The sequence below is a fragment of the Somniosus microcephalus genome, chromosome 9 (assembly GCF_052327205.1).
Source record: "Somniosus microcephalus isolate GS21.2 chromosome 9, FLI_Smic_1.0, whole genome shotgun sequence".
Lineage (NCBI taxonomy): Eukaryota > Metazoa > Chordata > Chondrichthyes > Squaliformes > Somniosidae > Somniosus > Somniosus microcephalus.
The window spans coordinates 205,099,068-205,122,526 of NC_140995.1; the positions used below are offsets into that span (position 1 = coordinate 205,099,068).

General features: G+C 45.3%; 1 protein-coding gene across 3 annotated transcripts in view; it reads right to left on the reverse strand.

The window, feature by feature from the left end:
• ak9 (adenylate kinase 9) overlaps window positions 1-23,459 on the reverse strand; it is a 366,094-nt gene that overhangs the window by 73,253 nt on the left and 269,382 nt on the right. For all 3 annotated transcript variants that reach the window (XM_085997790.1, XM_085997792.1, XM_085997791.1), the window contains 4 exons: window positions 16,510-16,728; window positions 7,428-7,641; window positions 3,584-3,785; window positions 2,350-2,496 (listed from right to left, as the gene is read on the reverse strand). In XM_085997790.1, coding sequence (XP_085853916.1) covers window positions 2,350-2,496; window positions 3,584-3,785; window positions 7,428-7,641; window positions 16,510-16,728 — 782 coding nt within the window. The remainder of the gene's footprint in view (window positions 1-2,349; window positions 2,497-3,583; window positions 3,786-7,427; window positions 7,642-16,509; window positions 16,729-23,459) is intronic.

Below are 23,459 nucleotides of genomic sequence, written 5' to 3' on the forward strand. Positions count from 1 at the left end.
TGTGCCTGTGCTCCGCCTGGGCGCTCATTTCAGCGAGGACCCGCTCCTCCTCTGCATCCAGTGCAGCAGGGCTCAAAGCCATACTCTCCCTCCGGGGAGAAGGCCCCCGAGCTTCCCTACTCCCATCGCGTTGCTGCAGCCCGCTGGGTCCTGGAGCTTTGCCCTCATCAGACTGTTCCCCCCTGCTCCCCTCCAGGGAAGGCGTGTTCCCAGTGTGGGCATGGGCTGCCTCGGTAGAGGGTGGTGCTGATGGTCCGGCTTCCTCTCCCTCCTCGCCTTCAGCTTCACTCTCACTGGCAGCTTGAGGGCCTGTCTCCTCACCTGGTGAATCACCATCTGAAAGCAGGGAAGTACAAGAGTGGCTTTAGCGTGAGGACAGGAAGGGAGGCGTGAGTGCAGCGATTTAGTGATTTGGATTAAAAGTGTCAAAGGCTGCTGTTGTGAGGAACAAGTGGAAGGAGAGAGAACAAAAAAGTGATGACCTTACCATTGCTGTCCAGAACGGGGTCGGCGTCTCCGGTGGCGATGGGACCAGTCACCCGGCTTGCCACAATCCTGTGGACGCGCTCCTCAAGATCGTTGAGGGGTTGTAGCTGAGGCCGCCCTTCACCGGTCCGTTGCTGCTGTCTCCTATTATGAGACAGCTTGGCCTGCAAGAAAAAGGACGGCGTCTGAGTAAATATGCAGCCATGGTCTTGCCTGAAATGCCTCCCATGGTTGAATAGCCCTTACTGTATGCAAAGTGTGGAATGTGCGTGTGTGTTTGATGAAAGGGCCATAGATGTTGGATGAGTGTTGGGCATTGGGGCTTTCAAGCCCCTCTGGCCATAAAGTGAGGTTGAGATGGAGGGATGAAGAGGTTTTGAAAAAAAGGCACTCACCCTGACGACCCGAGTGAGGTCGTTGAACTTTTTCCTACATTGGAGATGGGTCCTAGGCACCATGCTGCTTGAGGACGCTCTCTGAGCCACCTCCCTCCACACTCTTCTGTACTCGCGTGGCAAAGGCCTCCTGCCACTCTCTGGGTACAGAATGGATCTTCTGCACTCCACCCCGCAAACCAGAGCCTCCAAAGCCCGCTCGCAGAAGCGCTGTGCTCGCTCCCTGGCCCTTTCCATAGTGTTTGGCTGCTAGATTTAGCCACAGGTCTGCCCAGGCCGAGATTCAAGGCTCCAATGAGCAGGGTGTGGCTGCAGAGCAAGATCGACCCTCCCCTTTAAGAACTGACCGGCGCCAGTGTGTCTGTGTTCAATCGCTAACTGACAGCACCTGCGCTGCGCCCGTCCTCTGAGGTAGCGCCTCGCTCCTCGGCCGTAGCGCCTTAAGAGAGGTGTGTAGCGCCTGATTTAGCGCTCCAATCAACTCCAGGGGCGATAAAAGCCAAGTTTGCTGTCGGAGGCGATAATTAGCGCCAGGCGCTAAACTTTGCGCACCACCAGTAATGGCGCCCCATATGGGGCGATACTGAATTTTCCCCCCTTAATCTTTTATGGTAGTGACACTAGATTGCAGCATTTATCAGCCCAGATTCCCTTGGTAGCAGTTTCAAGTGAGGTTGTCAAGATGAACCTTCCAAAGGTTTTGAGAGATTCTGTGACCTGGATGCAAAGACATCTACAGCCATGACATTTAAGTTCTGGGGTTAAATGCATCAAATAGTTTGGCACTCTGATCAAACAAGTGGCCCATAAGGATCTTGGACCTATTGTGTTAATTTTCTGTTTTTTTCCCAGATGGAGGCAGAGTCATTTCTGGGTGCTCCACAGAAAAATAAATTGAAGCCTTCAGCAGCAACACATGGATATGGTACTGGACTAGTAACCCAACAGGTGTGAGTTCAAATTCCACCGTGACAAGGTGTGAAATTAAATTTAATAAATCTGGTAATTTGCACACCCGAAAATAACCATGAAAGCTGCTGGATTGTCGCAAAAACCCAACTGGTTCACCAATGTCCTTCAGGCAAGGGAACCTACCATTTCTGCCAAGTCTGGACTGCAGTCCCACACTATGTGGCTGACTCTCATCTCAATGTACTCAGGGCAACTGAAGATGGGCCATAAATACTGCCTTCACCGACATCCTAAGAAGAAATATTTTTTAAAGTGCTGGGGGAGAAGAGTGTGAGTATGTTTGGAGTTGAGCATTATAGGATAACCTATAATGGCAGAAAAGGCCAGGGATTTAGAGGGCACCACAGGCAATGTTTGTGAATGTAATTCGGCACGGTATATACTTAGGGGTCTGAGTATCATCTAATCTATACTTTACACCTTCCTGACATTTATAGCCACGTGTCATAGTAGTTGTCATAGGCGCTTCATGTCTAAAGCTTGTGCTGTTTGTTACCTGTCTGGTGACTTTTTGTCAATGAGACCTCTCTTCAAAATCTCTCTTATATCTGCTTGCAGCTCTATAATCCTAACAGGTATTATTCTACGAATGTTCATTAGATCAATTTGCCGTCTGGTTATTGGATATCCATCTAGGACAAATCTGTAAAAATAAAATATATAAAGAAAATAGATTATGGGTTTAAACTTAACCAGAAAATATTGTCTGAGTTGATAAAATGCTACTCATATTTCAGATGAAGCATAAAGTTACATAAAGGTCGAGGGAAGGTAGTGGGGGGGGGGGTGGTGGAGATCAGTAGCTGGGGGAGATCAGTAGTCTGGGGAGGGGGTTAGTGGCAGCGATCCATGGGATTGGGGCTTCGGTTAGAGCCTGGGTTGGGGCATTTTGAGGTCAGTGTTGTGGAAGATCAAGAGTTGGGGCTGGGGGCAGATGGAGATCAGGGGTGAGGGATCTTGGGGCTGGGAGCAGGAGCGACCAGAAGGGTCCTTTAATGTGGGGTCGGGGAGCGCTCCTTACCTTCTTTGTTGCAGGTGTTCCATAGGACTGGTTTCCGAGTGCAGCCTGCGATGGCGCTGGCTGCCTTTGAATATAAGAACATAAGAATTAGGAGCAGGAGTAGGCCATACGGCCCTTCGAGCCTGCTCCACCATTCAATAAGATCATGGCTGATCCTCGACTTCAACTCCACTTTCCCGCCCAATCCCCATATTCCTTGATTCCCCGAGAGTCCAAAAAATTTTCTATCTCAGCCTTGAATATACTCAACGGCTCAGCATCCAGTTGGGGCAAACAGAGCAAATCAATGTTGGAGCGGGGACCTCGAACATGCATATGCAAATTACCTAATGCCTCCGTATAGAACACCTCTTGTTTGTCCTTATCCAGAAGTGTGGCACACTTCCTGCCCCCTATTTTGGAGCCTTAGAAGTTTGCATAGCACCTGATAAAATGGGCTCTATGCAGCCCAATTTCTAGGCCTTTGAATGAGGAAAAGATAATACAGCGCCTCCCCCCCCCCCACCCAACCTAATGCCAGAGCCTGTAATTACATGGTAATATAATAAGAACCAGTTGACCTGGGGCTTTTCCTTTTTAAATGCGGGCATAGGAGTTTATAATGGAAAAGTTGACACAAAAGTGTGAAAATAGGAAGTAAGGTTTTACAGATATATATATATATATTATATAGATAGATATATAGAATTTAGAAATACTTGAAACATACCCTCTGGTGTTACATACAACATCCATCAAGACCACTTCTAGACATTTTGCAACAAATTCATCTGGCACTATCAAACCCTTTTTGAGATGTTTATTAATGTTAACAGCCAACTCAGTCTTGCTCTGAATGGACAGAACTGTGCGAACAGCTTCTCCTGTTGAAATGCGTTGAAGTCCAAGCTCACTGGCAAACCTCCTGGCCACTGCAACATAAGGCAGATACAGGTTGATTGGAACAAACTTCAATTTTTCTGATGATTGTTGCCCTGATAGTTTAATTCAAAAATGTATATTCAACAATCTATCCAGCAATACAGTACTTGGTGCAGGGCTCTCTCTAGAGGCTAGAATGTGAACAGGACCCTGCGGCTCCAGTTGGTTCTAATGAGATACTGTGAAACCCCACTTTACCTGTGAAAGAATTGCCTGAACTGTGAAGACCCCTTGTTTCATAAGGATACTGGTGGAGTACTCCCAAAGCCGTACAGACCCCATCCGTGTGTTGGAGGATCCCGAGGCCGCCAGTGCTGCATCACAAGATCTGCTGCTAGGAATCGCACATAAACTCGAGTTCAATGAGCAGCCCAGTTATGGTCTTGGCTCTGATTCAGTAATTACGGCGAAAAAGTTTAATACCGAATCAACACAAAACATAAGTCAACTGGTTAGCCAAAAAAACATTTTTTCTTTCCCTGCAACAGGAGTCTGCAAATGCCAGACTTCTGCAGCAAACAATCCAGCCATAATGGACCCTTGCTCAGGAGGCCAATAGAACGATTGCCAGGGCTGGGAGTCCTGGGCAACTGTCCTCTCCAAGGGTGGAACAAGGCCTTCGTTTCTGGCAGCATGGACAGGTGTGTGTCAAAGATGTGCCCAAAAACTGTTTGGGCCCACCTACTCGCTACTAACGAGGCACCCTCCCACTGACTCTGTATACTTCAATGTAAACACCGACATCACCACAAAAGCAATTTTGAGGTCACAGTTTTGATAATATTGGCCCGGATTTTGCGGTAATAATGGTGAGGCTATCAGCATTTGCCATCAATAACAGGGTAAACCTGACTGCAACTTCTGGCGTCCGCACATGCGCAATTAAACCTGGAAATCCGGAAGTAGCTGTTAGAGAGATATCCCGCTCCTCCACAGGGTGCTTTTGCAGTCCTCGCCGATAGACTCGGGATTGAAATGACTGCAACAGCACGAACTTGGGTACTTGCCCACTAGTTCCGCACTAAAAATGGATGAAAAGGTTAGGGCTGGTGCATTCAGGGGTAAGTGAGCTATTAACGGTGTAATAAGTAAGAATTACTGTTGAACAGCCTCTCTGGCACTGTGCTGAAAAATTAATTTTAAAGGTATGGAGTCTTATTCCCTCAGAAGAAAATTAATGTTGGTGATTTAAAAGAGTTTTTTGAGGATGTAACTAGTGGAGTAGATAAAGGGGAACCGGCAGGTGTGGTGTATTTGGATTTTCAGAAGGCCTTCGATAAGGTCCCACACAAGAGGTTGGTGAACAAAATTAGGGCACATGGAATTGGGGGTAATATACTAGCATGGATTGAGAAATGGTTAATAGACAGAAAACAAAGAGTAGGGATAAACAGGTCTTTTTCAGGATGGCAGGCTGTGACTAGTAGGGTACTGCAAGGATCGGTGCTTGGGCCCCAGCTATTCACAATCTATATCAATGATTTGGATGAGGGGACCAAATGAAACATTTCCAAATTTGCTGATGACACAAAGCTAGGTGGCAGTGTCAGTTGCAAAGAGGATGTGAAGAGGCTTCAAGGGGATCTCGACAGGCTCAGTGAGTGGGCGAGAACATGGCAGATGGATTATAATGTGGATAAATGTGAAGTTATCCACTTTGGTAGAAAAAACAGATAGGCAGAGTATTTCCTAAATGGTGAAAGATTGGGGAATGCAGATGCTCAAAAGGGCCTGGGTGTCCTTGTACATGAGTCACTGAAAGTGCATGTGCAGGTGCAGCAAGCCATTAGGAAGGCAAATGGTATGCTGGCCTTCATTACAAGAGGATTTGAGTACAGGAGTAAAGAAGTCTTACTCCAATTATATAGGGTCTTGGTGAGACCACACCTGGAGTACTGTGTACAATTTTGGTCTCCTTACCTAAGGAAGGATATACTTGCCATAGAGGGAGTGCAACGAAGGTTCACGAGATTGATTCCTGGGATGGCGGGACTGTCATATGAGAAGAGATTGAGTAAACTAGGCCTGTATTCTCTTGAATTCGGAAGAATGAGAGGGGATCTCATTGAAGCATACAAAATTATTACAGGGCTTGATAGGGTGGATGCTGGGAGAATGTTTCCCTTGTCTGGGGAGTCTAGAACCAGGGGCCACAGTCTCAGGATAAAGGGTAGGCCATTCAGGACTGAGATGAGAAGAAATTTCTTCACACAGAGGGTGATGAATCTTTGGAATTCTCTACCCCAGAGGGCTGTGGAGGCTCAGTCATTGGGTGTATTCAAAACAGAAGTCGACAGATTTCTGACTAGTAAGGGCATCAAGAGATATGGTGATAAGGCCGGTGAATGGAATTGAGGCAGAAGATCAGACATGATCCCATTGAATGGCGGAGCAGGCTCGAAGGGCCAAATGGCCTACTCCTGCTCCTATTTCTTATGTTCTTATCTGTATTTCCCAATCTTTATTTCACTTTCTGTCCATGATTTAAATCGAATTTATATTTCCTGCTTTATACTTCCTGGTTTGGACACTGCAGGCGCGATCTTGCCAGCCCTGGGGAGGCGGGTTTGGGGGCGGGACTGCAGTGAAAATGGCAGAATCTGGGGGCGGGTGCCCAACCCGCCTCCGTGCCATCTCGCCAGGAGGCGGGTAGCCGACCCACGCCGGGTCCCGTCTCCTTGGAGGCTGGAAGGGGATTAGTTAACAGGTAGATAAGAGGATTATCCCCATTTTACCCACACAAGTGCGGGCTTCCCGAAGGCTGTGAACCCCGCCAGGATCACCAACGTGAGTAGTGGGTCTGCGGGGATCAGAGGGGTGCAAAAGTGCGATGTGAAGGTAAATGATGGGTGCAAGTATGGAGAAGTGAGTATGTGAGGTAAGTGGAAAGTGTTAGTAAAAGTTTACTTATCTTTGTTTCTTCCTGCAGGCTTCAAGAGTTGGATATGCGGAGAGTCATGCACCTCCGCGGCAGAGATGACAGATGGCCGCTGCATTCTCCAATGCAGCAACCATCTAATTTCTGCTAAATAAAGAGATTTGATGAGTCTTGAATTCAAGAACTCATCAAACTACAGAGAATGTCAATGTTTGACAGCTTCACAGAGCTGTCAAATGATGACAATTCATCTGTCAAACACTTTTGTCAGATGAAACGTCATATGTTGACGTTCTCTGTAACCGGCTTTCCCTTAATTGGCCTGCTAAGCCCGCTGGGAGGGCTTAACAAGGTCAATCAAGGGAAAATAGCATGAGTTGGCCAGAAGTTGATGGAGGCGGGACTAAAACCCGACAAGTGGGAGTCCCGCCTCCAAAAGCTCCCCATTGGCAAAATCCAGCCCTGCGTTTCTCAATGAGGATTTGTCAATCTGATTGGTTGAAGAGTTTGCTGCTTCATGCCCTGTTCACATATGCCACAGCTCCCCTGTAGAGGGTGCCACACTGAAATAGATGCTGGGTTAGTGAAAATCTCCACTGACAAGCCTGTGAAAAGTCAGCGAAGTGAACGGTGAAAGTCGTTCCTTTGTCGCTGAGACCAAGATCCGGGCCAATATGCACAGATAGATCAGTAAATATATGTATTACTTCTAGCTATATTTAAACACAAAGTTGGTTCTAAATTCTTCACCTACCAGTGGTCTTTCCAGACTTTGGTGGTCCTACAATGGCAATCTTGATGGGCACAACAGGCCTGGGTTTAGGCTGGCAGATATACTTGAATGGATTTTCAATAAATTTGTCTCTATTCTGCTTCGATACAAAGTAATAAACGTACTTGCGGTGGATAACAGGGAAGATGTTTTGCTGCATATCTTGGACAGGTTGAATTGCATTTCCATCACTTAACTGCAACGTCAAATAAAAAGCAAAAAAAATATATATTTAAAATTAGACTCATTCTACCTATATTTGTATCAAAAGTTGCTTCATTTGAAAAATGTCAGCCACAGGTATCCATGATCCCTGTGTATTCTGTATGATATTAGACAAATCTTGTTCGCATTTTTTTTTTAAGTAGTCATCTTTGTAGATAGATAAATGGACCATAAGCAAGTAGTACAAAATATGCAGAGCCATTTGTAATTCTAATTGATTTTGTGGTGAATCAAATAAACCAGAAATTGCACATCAGACTTAGATAATAGTTTGCAATATATTGTACTTGTAAGGAAAGGATTCCTGAAGTCTGCTAATGTTATACTGCTATTGATATCTTTATAATGTAGTAATAGTAACTTTTGGTTTTACATGTTAAATGAGGGAGTATAAGTCAATTTAGATGCAGTGACCACTGAAGTGTTGAATTAAGACTGAAAATAAAGCTTAGACAATAACCTAATTAAAAAACATTCCAATGCATACTGTAGAACTTTCCAGTGCAACTTTAATCAATTGATAACAAGTTAGTTCTTAGAATCATAGAAAGTTGCAGCACGGAAGGAGGCCATTTTGACCCATTGTGTCTGTGCCGGCCAACAGAGAGCTATCCAGCCTAATCCCACGTCCCAGCTCTTGGTCCGTAGCTCTGCAGGTTACAGCATCCCAAGTGCACATTCAAGTACTTTTTAAATGTGGTTCGGGTTCCTGCCTCCAGCACACTTTCAGGCAGTGAGTTCCAGACCCCCACAACCCTCTGGGTGAAGAAATTTCCCCTCAAATCCCCTCTAAACCTTCCTCCAATTACTTTAAATCTGTGCCCCCTGGTTTTTGACCCCTCTGCTATAGAAGAGTTCTGCAGAAGGATACATTTGTGAATAAATCATCCTTGAAGCAAAAGATTGGTATGTAATGGTATAGATTTATTAGAAGTTTCATTTGGTAGAATAGCAACAAGAGTGAAACTATCAATAAGATAACAAAGTTGGAGAGTTTTCTATGGAAAAGGTCTTGTTGAAACTAAAGTTACTGATAAGGGACAAGGGAAGAAGCTCATTAAAATTAATCTTATATGGAGTTGTATTAGGTAATTCAGAAACATGTGGATTGTCACATAGAAGGAGTAAGAAAAAGTGGGTGTTGGAACAGATACTTGGGATTCATAGGAACAGGAGTAGGCCATTTAGCCCCTCAAGCCTGTTCCGCCTTTGCACCATATCCCTCAATAACTTTGGTTAACAAAAATCTATCAATTTCAGATTTAAAATTAACAATTGACCTAGCATCAATTGCCATTTACAGAAGAGAATTCCAAACATCTACCAACCTTTACGTGTAGAAGTGTTTCCTAACTTCACTCCTGAAAGGCCTGGCTCTAATTTTTAGCTTATGCTCCCTAGGCCTAGACTCCCCAACCTGTGGATATAGTTTCTCTCTATCTACCCTATCAGTTCCCCTTAATATCTTGAAAACTTCAATCAAATCACCCCTTAATCTTCTAAATTGAAGGGAATAAAACCCTAGTTTGTATAATCTCTCCTCATAATTTAACCCTTGGAGACCAGGTATCATTCTGGTAAATCTACGCTGCACTCCCTCCAAGGCCAATATATCCTTCCTAAGGTGTGGTGCCCAGAACTGCTCATAGTACTCCAGGAGTGGTCTAACCAGGGCTTTGTATAGCTGTAGCACAGCTTCTACACCCTTGTATTCTAGTCCTCTAGATATAAAAGCCAGCATTCCATTTGTCTTTTTTTTATTATTTTCTGTACCAGTCCATGACATTTTAACGATCTATGTAGAACTACGGGGATAGAGCGGGAAAATGGGACTGACTGGAATGCTCTACAGAGAGCCGGCATGGACTCGATGGGCCAAATGGCCACCTTCTGTACCGTTATGACTCTATAGGGGGAAAAATGTGGTTGCTTTGCGCCTAACAGGGTGCAAAGCAACTAGTGCCCGAACGTGGCGCTGCCAACGCCTCCCGCGAAATTCAGCGGGAGGTTAGCAGCGGCGGTAAATGTTAGCGCCCCGTGGTGCTGTGCCGCCGGTGATGACGTCATCGCCATATGCAGCGCCCCGCTCGCGCATCGACCACGATCTTCGGTAGCACCCCCTGATTTACCAACGGACGCCATGTCTGACGGGGTCAGGGGGGCCTACCTATAGCCGGGATGGTGCTAATTAAAGGCGAGGTGGCGGGCGGCCATTTCTGTTGTTGGCCGCCTGTAGCACCTGCCCACATTGCCATCCCCGGCCTTCTGTGAAGCCCCCCCACAGAGTGCTGGGGTCTTTTGCCAGCACTCCGATCCCCGGTAGCCCAGCTGGGCCCTGGGTTGCGCTGCGCAAGGCCACTCCCCTTTAAGAAGGGGAGGAAGGTCTGCCGTACCGCGATGCGACCTACTGCGGCATGTAGCACCGTGATATTCCCTCGCAGCACCCCAAGAGGGAGGCGGGGCGCTTCCAGTAGCGCCCCGCTTCCCTCTTGGGGTGCTACCATTCAATTTTGGCCGCGGGGGTGCTAATTTTTTCAGGGCGCTAAAAGAAGTTAGCGCCCCAAAGGGGGCGTGACTCAATTTTTCACCCTATGACTATGTACTGTACATGGACCCCAGACCATTCGATTAAGGTCTGCAGCCTGTATACCGAGCTCAGAACTGTAATGTGTTTGAGTCCGCTGACTAAACTCGCAAGGTTTTTGTCTGCTGTTAACTGTATGCTTAGTTATTGCATAAGTAATAAATCTGTAAGATTTGACATTCAACGTTACAAACCCTATTGATCTGAGGAGTAAATTGTAAGTAAGAACATACACATTTAGCCCTCCTCTAATATATTGGCCAATTACTCTAATCACAACCACCACCAAAAAATATTATAGTTGTTAATCTCATTACTGTTTATGGGACCTTGCTGTTTACAAAACACTGCTGCATTTGCCTGAATAACCATGGTCATTCTGCTTTGACGTAATTAATTGGATGTGAAGCACCGTGTCATTGTGAAAGACCCGTTAAGTCAATATAATTGCAAGTTCTTTCTTTCTATCTAAAAAAATGTGTTGTAACACAGATCTTCACGTAGATAACTATTCCCTTTTAACTGTTAGTGTATTAATAAGGTTATTATTTTTCAATTTCTACTGATTTTTTTAACTGATAAATTAACAAATTTTCAAATAGAAATAAACACAGAAATTGCCAAACGTGAAGAGAACATGGGAGATTCTCCTCCGCCATCCCAGGTGAAAATAAATTGTGTTAGTGAGGATGTGGCATCGGGTGATTCACAGGGCATAAGGGAGCTGGAGGAATGGGTAGTAGATGAGAATGTGCCACCTTCCTAGTGGAGGCTGAGGAGAAGGCTGCCTATAGCTTCGGATGTTTGAGGAAGATCACATCGGCTTTGAGGTTAGTCTCTGAACATGTGTGGCAACTGCTGGGTGAATCTGGAGGCTACAGTTCTCATTTGCAACAACATTAAGGAAGCTTTGTCTTTATTACATGCACCAATGAAACGTGTGGCAACTTAATTGGGATCTGCAGCAGACCCAAGCGAAGATGAATGCATTGTCACATTGTAGGATGGGTAGTGGATTGAGGGAATGTCCTTTTATTTGAAAGTAGGGAGAAGCTGGTAAGCTTTGGTGTCAAAGGTAGACTGTTGCACAGAGAAGACTTCAGTGATGGGATGTGCTCTAATGCTCCTTGTGGCAGTCACTGAGGAGTCTTTTAAGTGCTAGTTACTGTGATGCTCTCCTCCATGTAGTTCTGTCTCCGATGAAGCTACAGCCTCCTTGTGAGTAATGTCAAAGTCCAGCTCTTTTTGTATGGTGAAGGGTAAAGCAGGCTACAACTATACATGACACACAATCTGTACCATTCTGTAAAGCTCCTCCCAACTTGTCCAGGCAGTAAAAGTGTCCCTTTAAGACCCCAATGGTCCTCTTGATGACCAATCTTGCAAAGGCAGGTGCCTTGTTGTAGTGCTCCTCTGCTGCTGTTGGCGCTCAGAGTGCGGATTTGGAGGTGGGTTCATTGTCAAAATCAAAATTATTGACAGCGGGTCGGTATTCCGCTGTAAACCCACCTCCTTGTCAGTTTCCCAAGTGTCGGGTCCGTCATCCCTGAACAGACCCAACACCAAGCAGCGGATCAGCCAATTTAGATACTTAAAGGCTTGTTAAAGGGTACTTAAGCACCATTTTACCACGTACTTAACATTTTACCAGTTTTTCCACGAGATTCCTGGAGTGCGGGGATCACATCAGGTAAGTAGGTTGGGTGTTGTGTCAGCATGGAATGATTTACTAACCTGACAGCTGTAAATGGTCTATGAAAGCTTCCATTTCACAGGTCTTCGCCTTCCAAGGTTAGAAGCTGTTGCTTACCGCATTTAGAAGACAAATTGACCTTTATGCAGCTAGCAAGTGTTTGGAGTAATCTCTCTATCCACTGTCACCTCATTGGAATAACCTCTCTCACCATTGACAGATCGCTTCTGTCATCTCAACCTCACCTGCCATCTATTTCATCAGTATGCCCTTGAAAAAATCTCACCTTGGTCCTCAGAATTCCACCACAATCAGCCCCAACACCAGCATCGCCGATCACACCAGCACCAACATCCACACCAACCTTCTCTGCAATCAACTAGACACAGGGCATCATCACCCATGCACATTGCAATTCTTTTTTGATGAAGCAGCTAAGGTTGGTCGGTGAAGGACACTTTCTTGAGGAAGTCCTGCAGTAACGTCCTAGGGCTACTACAATGATCATTTGCATTTATATAGCACTTTTACGGTAGAAAACATTCCAAAGCACTTCACGTACAATCAAAAATAATGGATGTCAAACCAAAGAAGGAGATATTAGGAGGGGTGACCAAATGCTTGGTGAAAGAGGTGGGTTCTAAGAGTATCTTAATGGAGGAGAGGTGGAGATGGAGGGATTTAGAGAGGGAATTCCAGAGCATGGGGACAAGTTTGCTGGAGGCATGGACTCCAATGGTGGGACGAAGGGAGGGTAGATGCACAATAGGGGTTTGTAGAGCTGGATGAGATTAGAGATAGGGAGGGGTGAGGCAATGAAGGGATTAAAACACAAGGATAAGAATTTTAAATTTGAGGTGTTGGAGGACTGAGAACCAATGTAGGGCAGGAAAAGCAGAGGTGATGGGTGAGAACTGAAAAATATATGGGCATCAGATGTTTGGATGAGCTGAAGTTTATGGAGAGTGGAAGATGTGAAATTGATCAGGACAGCACTGGATAGTGAAGTCTGGAGGTGACAAAGGCTTGGATGAGATTTTCAGCAACAGATGGGCTGAAGTAGGGGGAGAGGCAGGCGATGTTACGGATGTAGAAGTAGGCGTTCTCTGTGATGGAGAGGATATGGAGTTGAATAGAACACTGAGGTTGCTACTAGTATGGTTCAGCCAGAAACAGTGACCGAGGAGTGGATGGAATTGGTGGCAAGGTTATTTAGTTTGTGTTGGGAGCCGAAGATAATGGCTTCTGTCTTCTCAATGTTTAACAGGAGGAAATTATGGCTCACCCCAGACTGGAGCACAGATGCAGCAGTGGAAGAGTCAAGAGGGGTGCTAGAGAGGTAGAGCTGAATGTCATCGATGTTTAAGTGGAAGCTGTCCCATGTCTGCAGATGTTGCAGCAGGACATTAATAAACTTGCAGAATGGGCATATAATTGGCAAATGAAGTTCAACACAGATAAACGTGAGGTATTACATTTTGGTAGGAAGAATAGGGAGGTCACTTATCACTTGAAGGGTGCAAGTCTGGGTGGGGTAGAGGAACAAAGGGATCTAGGAGTACAAATACACAAATCACTAAAAGTTACGATGCAGGTTAGCAAGGCCATAAAAAAGCAAACCAAGTACTAGGGTTTATTTCTAGAGGGATAGAATTGAAAAGTAAGGAAGTTATGCTAAACCTGCATCGAACCTTGGTTAGACCACACCTCGAGTACTGCATACAGTTCTGGTCGCCATATTATAAAAAGGATATAGAGGCACTGGAGAGGGTGCAGAGAAGATTTACAAGGATTATACCAGAAATGTGAGGGTATACATGTCAGGAAAGGATGAACAGGCTGGGTCTCTTTTCTCTTGAAAAAAGAAGGGTGACCTAATAGAGGTCTTTAAAATTATGAAAGGTTTTGATAGAGTGGATATAGAGAGAATGTTTCCACTTGTGGGGAAGAGCATAACTAGAGGCCATCAATATAAGATAGTCACCAAGAAATCAAATAGGGAATTCAGAAGAAACTTCTTTACCCAAGAGTGGTGAGAATGTGGAGTGGTTGAAGCGAATAGTATAGATGCATTTAAGGGGAGGCTGGACAAACATATGAGGGAGAAGGGAATAGAGGGTTATGCTGATAGATTTAGATGAGGAAAGACGGGAAGAAACTCGAGTGGAGCATAAACGCCGGCATGGACTGGTTGGGCTGAATGGCCTGTTCCTGTGCCATATATCCTATGTAATCCTATACAATGTCAAGGAGCATGGAGGAGTCCAGCACCAACTTTGCACAGAGCGCGGAAGGGGTGGGCAGATCCATTAGCGGACCCAACCATCATGCGGCATCTGATGGCCAATGTCTCAGCTTCCACTGCAGCACAAGCAGCATCCACCCAATGTCTGAGTGCTGCAATGCAAGCTCAGACTGAATTCATGAAAGCTCAGCATGCTGCCATGCAAGCACAGACACCTGCCATCATGGCTTGGTTTACCAGTGTTAAAAGGGGCTTGCAGGGTGTCACAGCAGTCCAACAATCTGTTTCCAGCAGATTACTAGGATTGCTGAGGCGCTGCCCTGGGGGTGTGGCAGTAGCTCCGTGGAGGACGAACCTGCTGTCCTCTCTCAGGATGACAGCATTCGTCCTCCCACTGCTGCCACTCCACCAGTGCCCTTGCTGTTGCCTGTTAGCCAGCCAGCCCAGACTGCTGCCACCCATGCCGAGGTCATCCTGCAAGGCTATCTGCAGTCTCACCAAGTGAAAATCAGCAGCCTTCCACCAGCCATGCTGCAACCACTGGGGTAGCACTGCGTAGGAGCACTAGGACAGGCACTAAGGGAATGCACAAGGGTGATTAGTTGACTTTTGATTGAAATATTGTAATGGTGTAATTCATAAAATTGGTCTGAAATGTTTGTTTTGTGGTGGCTTTTTTTGTAACATTGTGGCCAAGAGGACACTGTGATGGTCAGTAACAGAGGGAAGTAAGGTGTAGGATTAATGTTGATTGGTGAATTGGGGTTGCGTTCACTGGTACTGTAGTCAGATGATTCGATCCCGAACAGCCCGGGCAGAAATGGGCTGTCTGGGTTGCCTTCTCCCTTCCACTTCCTCCTCCTCCTCTTCCGCTTCATCCTCCTCTGGCCGCCATATGCCTGATAGCAAGGGCTGTGCCCTCATGATGGTAAGGTTGTGGAGCATGCAGCAAACCACAACAAAAGTTGAGACATGCTCTGGTGAGTACTGCAGGGCTCCTCCAGAGTGGTCCAGGCAGCGGAAGCATTGTTTAAGGATGCCAATGGTCTGCTCTATCATATTTTGTGTGGCAGCATTATATGCATGCTGCCCACATGTGGTTAGGTAGTGCAGCGGAGTCATGAGCCAGGTGGTCAGCAGATAGCCCTCGTCGCCCAGTAGCCATCCTCTGGTTTGTCGTGGTGGCTCAAATGCTGATGGTACAGCGGACTGCTGCAGAATGAAGGCATCATGGCTGCTGCCAGTATACCTAGCATTGACTTGCATGATGCGCTGAGTATGGTCGCATACTTGCTGGATTGAGAGTGGAATCCCTTCCAGTTGTGGTACATCTCTGAACTGAGATGCGGTGCCCGCAAAGCGACATATGTGCAATCAATTGCACCCTGCACCATGGGGAAGCCTGCTATCCTGGCGAAGTAAAGAGCACTATTCATTTGGAATTGCTGACCTCCTGAGAGGTATGAATTTGTTACAGCTGGCATTTTAGTCAGTGTCTGCAGCAGGTATTGATTGATAGTTCCATTTGCAGAGCCACCTGACAGAGAGATATAAATCAGAGCCTTTTCTCTGTTTGCTAGTTCAGTACAGTTCTCGTCAGGCTTCAGTAACAAGGGGATAGAATGAAGAACCCCATGAATAGCCAAGTACACGCATAAGATATTCCTCATAGGCATATGTCCCAAGTTATCAGAAATTATTACTTGCCCTGGGATACCACAAACTGTGGTGGCAAAATGACAGGCTGGGGGATTGTGACCTAATTCACAGCCCTTCCGGCACACTCCTGTTGGAGTTGGAGTTAGGGGGCAGGTGAGGATTTTCAGCCCCAGAATCTCTATGTAAGGACCAAATTTGTCCTTTGTTTAAGTGCCTACACCTTAATCAATGGAGCTTTAATTAAGCTGGAAAGGATGTAAAATACAATACCTTGTTTACTCCTTTCCAATAAGACATTCTAATAATCAAGCAATGCAAGAAGCAAAATTGATGAAATGTTCCGTACATGTGAAATGTTGCCGTGAACACAATTTCTAAAATGCAACTGTGATAGTTATAAAGAACTGCTAGCTAATTCACAAGATGACCGTAAAAATCTCAATTTAATATCTAGTACAGCTTTTAAGAGATTAAAAACATAGCTTAAAATTAATTTTTATTCCAATACAAATATTCCATAAGTAAGTCTAAAGATGTGACTCAATCTTTAATTATTGATAATGAAAAGGTATTTGGCATGTTTTTCTTTTAAGATTTCATTTTATTTATATAAAACACATATATTGCACATAAATATTAACAGTATTGTTCCACTTACCTCAACAACATCCCAGAGGCCAAAACTACTCAACAGTTTATAGGAATTCCTCACTAACTTGCGAGCAAGTTTTAAATTCACTGGGAAACATTTTTCAAACAGGCTACCACGATTTTTCACTAGTGGTTCCACTTTCTGATACAATTTGTAGTGGACAATGTGAGGTTTGCGGTTTCCATTTATCACAATGCATGGTATCAAAAATTCTCTGAGTTGATCCTGTTAATATCAAGCAAAGGAGCATTTCAAACAAATGAGTCAGATTATTTATTTGCATGTAGATAGATATCAGAGAACTGAGTACTGTAATATATATGAGACGTCTAGAACTAATCATAGACTAACTATGCTTCAACTTTGGTATAATTTGATGTTTGACCATTAAGCAGAATAATTCTAACACAAGTATTTGTTCAACTATTCTGTTAATCAGTTTATTTTATCTCCACCAAACTCATGCAATAGAGGGATAAAACTGACACGATCAGATATAACAACAGAAAATGCTGGAAAAACTCAGCAGGTCAGGCAACATCCGTGGAGAGAAATTTGAGTTGACGTTTCGGGTTGGACCCTTCTTCAAATACATTGGTTTTAATGAACTTGTGTAATACTGTGTTTGTGAAGTTATTTCTTAAAGATTAAAGTTGGCTGCGAAATTCAACCCCATAGCGCCGGTAGCTTTGATCATTTTTTAAAAAATGGTGCCGCTTTGCTTCCACCCACTTCCGGTGTGGCCCGCGCTGTTCGCCATCTTGGTGAGGGTGATAGCGTGGGTAGTATGCCGAGTAGGTAGATCGTGTCATCAGTCAGCATGTAATGCTGATTTGATGGACAACCTGCCTTTTTTGATGTCGCCCCTCCATTCAACGCCCTCTCCTGAACAGTGCATTCAGCTGCACGACATAACACCCCGCCAGCGCTACATAAAGGGATACAGCCAACTTGTAAGTAAGTTGTTTATTGCCTTTGTACTGGCTCTTGCAGAGTTTGTATGAGTACTGGGTTGCTCTAAGAGATTTCAGAAGTTGTTAAAATGTGCAGAGAGTGCTACTGAACATTGGGAAGGCGTTGGCTGCTACTGGAAGGCCTCGGAGTACAACACTTGCTCCCAGTCATGGAGGCTCCACTTGCAATCCCCCTTGCACTGAAGCATGACAGGGAGATGGAGATGGAGCAGAGGCAGCAAAGAAGACAAGCTGCTCGCAGAGGGAGGAGGGAGAGGAGGCCTCACAGCAGGAGACCTTGGTGCCCTTTCTCTGCCCTGTTGATCCATTACTCAGTCATAGTTGTCTTGACAAGCACTTCCACTTTAAGAGGTGCAGACTGCCTTTAAAAGTGGAGGTTAGCTTTAAATAGAGCTAGCTGGACGCTCAGCCACTCAGCAGCACACTCAGCGCTGGGCTGCACGCATCAATCGTGGTAATTAGCAGGCAGAACGAAGGTCGCACGCAGGTTTCATCTCCAAAGCAGACCTGGGGGCAACTGGTCCTGCTGCTGGTGGATGTGGTCACTTGCTTGCAAGCAGTGTCAAATAGCACTGAACCGCTGCTAAACGTGAAGGCTGAGCAGACTCATGACTGTTGCTGGAAGGGAAGGTGAATAATGCCTCCCTCAACCAGAAGTAGCCAGTGTATCTTTCTTGGAATTATCCTGGGAGTACTTCCTGCTTGTACTAGATTCCTGATTTGACATGCAGTATATCTTTGCAGAATCAAAATCAGAGTTTTCTCTCTACCTGGAGGAAACAAATTTGGACATCCTTGCAGCTAAGATAGTCTTCCAGTAAATGGTGAGACTGCCCCTTGAGTTTAGAGAAGGCAACATGCTTCCGAAAGTCATTTGACAATGGAGACAATGTTAGCAGGTATTTTGTGCATCCCTCTCCCACTCTGAAAGATCCATGATATATGGTACAAATTTGGAAACCTTTAACTGATTCTAAACAAAGGATGAAGGTGAGATGATCAGGCCAAACAACTTATAAGAATTGCAGCAAGCTGATGCTGAAAAGCATCCAGTATTGGTTAGGAACATTTTTTTTCTAATTCATTCATGGTATGTGGGTGTCGCTGACAATGCCAGCATTTATTGCCCATCGAGAAGTGTCCTCGAGAAACTGATGGTGAGCCGCCTTCTTGAACCGCTGCAGTCCCTGAGGTGAAGGTACACCCACAGGTCTGTTAGGAAGGGAGTTCCAGAATTTTGACCGAGCGATGATAAAGGAATGGCAATATATTTCCAAGTCAGGATGATGTATGACTTGGAGGGGAACTTGGAGGTGGTGGTGTTCCCATGCGCCTGCTGCCCTCGTCCTTCTAGGTTGTAGAGGTCGCGGGTTTGGGAGATGCTGTCGAAGAAGCCTTGGCGAGTTGCTGCAGTGCATCTTGTAGATGGTACACACTGCAGCCACGGTGCGCCGGTGGTGGAGGGAGTGAATATTTAAGGTGGTGGATGGGGTGCCAATCAAGTGGGCTGTTTGTCCTGGATGGTGTTAAGCTTCTAGCGTGTTGTTGGAGCTTCACTCATCCAGGCAAGTGGAGAGAACATAAAAACATAAGAATTAGGAGCAGGAGTAGGCTATACGGCCCTTCGAGCCTACTATCAAATCAAATCAAATCAACTTTTATTGTCATTGTTAGTGCACAATTCAATCGCCATTCAATACGATCCTGGCTGATCTTCAACGTCAACTTCACTTTCCCGCCCGATCCCCATATCCCTTGATTCCTCTAGAGTCCAAAAATCTATCTATCTCAGCCTTGACTATGCTCAACGACTCAGCATTCACAGCTCTTTAGGGTAGAAAATTCCAAAGATTCACAACCCTCTGAGTGAAGAAATTCCTCCTCATCTCAGTCTTAAATGGCCGACCCCTTATCCTGAGACTATGCCCCCTAGTTCTAGACTCGCCAGCCAGGGGAAATAATCTCTCAGCATCTAATCTGTCAATCCCCCTCAGAATCTTATATATTTCAATGAGAGCACCTCCCATTCTTCTAAACTCCAGAGAATATAGGCCCAATCTACTCAATCTCAATGAGACAACCCTCTCACCCTAGGGATCAATCTATTGAACCTTCGTTGCAATGCCTCTAAGGCAAGTATGTCCTTTCTCAGATAAGGAGACCAAAACTGTGTACAGTATTCCAGGTGTGGTCTCACCAAAGCCCTGAGCAATTGTAGCAAGACTTCTTTACTCTTGTACTCCAGCCCCCTTGCAATAAAGGTCAACATGCCATTTGCCTTCCTAATTGCTTGCTGTATCTGCATGCAAACTTTCTGTGTTTCCTGTACGAGGATATCTACATTTCTCTGAACACCAACATTTAATAGTTTTGCACCAATAAAAACAATTCTGTTTTTCTATTCTTCCTACCAAAGTGAATAACCTCGCATTTCCCCACATTATATTCCATCTGCCATTTTCTTGTCCACTCACTTAACCTTTCTATATCCCTTTACAGGCTCTTTGTGTCCTCCTCACAGCTTACTTTCCCACCTAGCTTTGTATCGTCAGCAAACTTGGTTACATTGCACTCGGTCCCTTCATCTAAGTCATTAATATAGATTGTAAATAGCTGAGGCCCAAGTACTGATCCTTGTGGCACCCCACTAATTACAGCCTGCCAACCGGTAAATGACCCGTTTATCCCTACTCTGTTTTCTGTCCGTTAACCAACCCTCTATCCATGCTAATGTATTACCCTCAACACCATGAGCTCTTAACTTGCGTAGCAACCTTTTATGTGGCACCTTATCGAATGCCTTTTGGAAATCCAAATATACCACATTCACTGGTTCCCCTTTATCTACACTGTTAGTTACAACATCAAAAAGCTCTTAAATTTGTTAACCATGATTTCCCTTTCATAAAATCATGTTGATTCTTCCTAATCATACTATGATTTTCTAGGTACCCTGTTACCACTTCCTTAATAATGGATTCCAAGATTTTCCCGAGACTGATGTCAAGCTAACTGGCCTGTAGTTCTCTGCTTTCTCTCTCCCTCTTTTCTTGAATAGCGGGGTTACAATTGCTACCTTCCAATCTGCTGGGACTGTTCCTGAATCTAGGGAATTTAGGAAGATCACAACCAATGCATCCACTATCTCTGCAGCCACCTCTTTTAGAACCCTAGGATGTAGGCCATCAGGTCCAGCGGATTTGTCGGCTTTTAGTCCCATTAGTTTCTCAAGTACTTTTTCTCTACCGATATTAATTACTTTAAGTTCCTCACTCTTATTAACCCCTTGGAGCCCCACTATTTTTGGTATGCTTTTTGTGTTTTCTACTGTGAAGAGAGATACAAAATATTTGTTTAAAGTCTCTGCCATTTCCTTTTTCCCCATTATAATTTCACCTGTCTCAGCCTCTAAGGGACCAACATTTACTTTTGCTACTCTCTTCCTTTTTCCATACTTGTAGAAGCTCTTACAATCTGTTTCTATATTTCTTTCTAGTTTACTCTCGTAGTCTAATTTCTCCCTTTTTATCAATTTTTTGGTCATCCTTTGCTGGTTTCTAAAGCTCTCTCAATCCTCAGGCTTACTACTATTTGTAAAGTCCGCGCCTCAATAATACACGGACTTCGGGAGAACAGTTTAACAGGTACTTTACTGAACAAGAGACAGCTTGAAACTGAAACTACAGAAGGCTGCTAGGGCCTTTTATACAGGGGTGGTCACTGCCGGTACTGCAGTCTAAGACCAGTTATTCCCTTAAAGGTACATACACAACAATTCCTCCCCTTTTAGATAAACAGTACATAACATTCATTTAACAACTAAATAATAACTAATTACAATTACAATTTTCTCAGTAATATATACATCAACTGAAATAGTCATTTATAAGTTCAGTCTTTGAGGAGGCTTCCTGATCCGGACTGGATAGCGCCTTTCTCGGGTATCCTGTTCTGGCGCTGGAGTCAATTCTGGCTCATTGTCATTGGTTGGTTCGTCAGCTTCCAATACCCCAGCTTCTGAGGTAGACGCAATCTGTACTTCGGGCTCATTACCAGGTGCACATGCTTGTGGTACAGGTTTGGCTTGTTCCTGTGACTCTAGAATCTGGTCAGCATGGCGTCTCACGATGCTCTCTCCAACGTCCACGGTGTACATTAGTGGTCCCTGCTGTGTGCATATCGTGCCTGGCTGCCATTTTTCTGTTCGGTAGTCGCGGGCCAAGACTGGTTGCCCTATCTTGAAGCTCCTGGTTGGCTTCTCATTTATGTGCTGGAACTGCTTATCCTCAACATCTCGTCTTATGTTTGGTTTGAGCAAATCCAAGTGACATCTTAGTCTCCGGTTGAAAAACAGTACGGCTGGAGTTTGGTTGGTTACTGCATGTGTCGCATTCCGGTAAGCAAACAGGAAGTTATCCACCTTGTGTTGCAGTGGTATGTCGTCATTATACATTGCCTTTATTGCCTTTTTAAAGGTCTGAACAAACCTCTCAGCCAATCCATTTGTGGCTGGATGATATGGGGCAGATGTGTAATGTTTCACCCCATTATTCTTCAGGAACCTCTGGAAATCCTCAGACACAAACTGTGGGCCATTGTCGGAACAGATCTGTTCTGGCAACCCATTCCTGGCAAAGATGGTCCTTAGGACTGCAATAGTTTTCTCCGTGGTGGTGGAGGACATTTTAAATGACCTCTGGCCATTTCAAATGGGCGTCCACAGCGATTAGAAACATTGAGTCCATAAATGGACCAGCGAAACCAATGTGTACCCGTTGCCATGGAGATGAGGGCCACTCCCATGGATGTAGCGGGGCCTGTGGTGGAGCGTTTTGGACCTTCTGGCATCCTGTGCATCTCTTGGTCATATCCTCGATTTCTTTATCGATTCCCGGCCACCACACAAACGCCCTGGCTAGGCTCTTCATTTTTACCCCTCCCAGAGGACCCTCGTGAAGCTCATTGAGTACTCTATCTCTCAACTTGGGTGGAATTACCACTCGGGATCCACACATCAAGGTTCCCCGGCACACTGACAGCTGTTCCCTCCTTGGCGAGAATGCTGGCAACAGTGAGTCGCCATATGCTGGCCATCCCTTCACCGTCAAATCATAGACCCGAGAGAGTGTCGGGTCATTTCGGGTTTCCTTCTCAATACTTGCGTTTGTAACAGGCAAACATTCGACTATGGTCGCATGGAATATCTCCACCGGGTCCACTGCAGGTGCTTCTTCCGCCGTAGGCAACGGTAGGCGCGACAGCCCATCAGCGTTTCCATGCTGTTTCGTACCCTTGTACTCTATGTCGTACTGATGTGCCCCTAGAAAAAGTGACCATCTTTGCAGCCGTTGCGCCGTCATCACCGGAACGCCCTTCTTTGGGTTAAAAATTGAGACCAGGGGTTGATGATCAGTCAGTAGGGTGAATTTCTGCCCGTGCAGATAGTGATTGAACTTCTTCACCCCCCACACCAGGCTGAGGGCCTCCCCGTCAATCTGGGCATAGTTACGCTCGGCTGAGGTTAGCGAGCGCGATGCAAAGGCTATTGGCCTCTCTGAACCGTCACGGAATTTGTGTGACAGCACCGCTCCAATGCCGTAAGGTGACGCATCACATGCCAACCGAATCGGTAGTGTTGGGTTGTAGTGGCCCAATACTTCTTTTGAAGTGATTTGGCATTTACATTCCTGAAAGGCACGCTTACACTCATCACTCCATTTCCATGTTACACCAGTTTGAAGGAGGGCGTTCAGTGGGTGCAGAATTGTAGATAAATTTGGCAAGAACTTATGGTAGTAGTTCACCAACCCGAGGAACGACCTCAGTTGCGACACATTTTCTGGTGCTGGAGCCTTGACTACAGCCTCAATCTTGTCTGGCGACTTATGCAACCCTTCCTCATCAATCATGTGGCCACAATACGAGATTTGTCTCCTGAAGAACTCGCATTTGGGACGGTTGGCTCGTAGCCCATATTCCTGC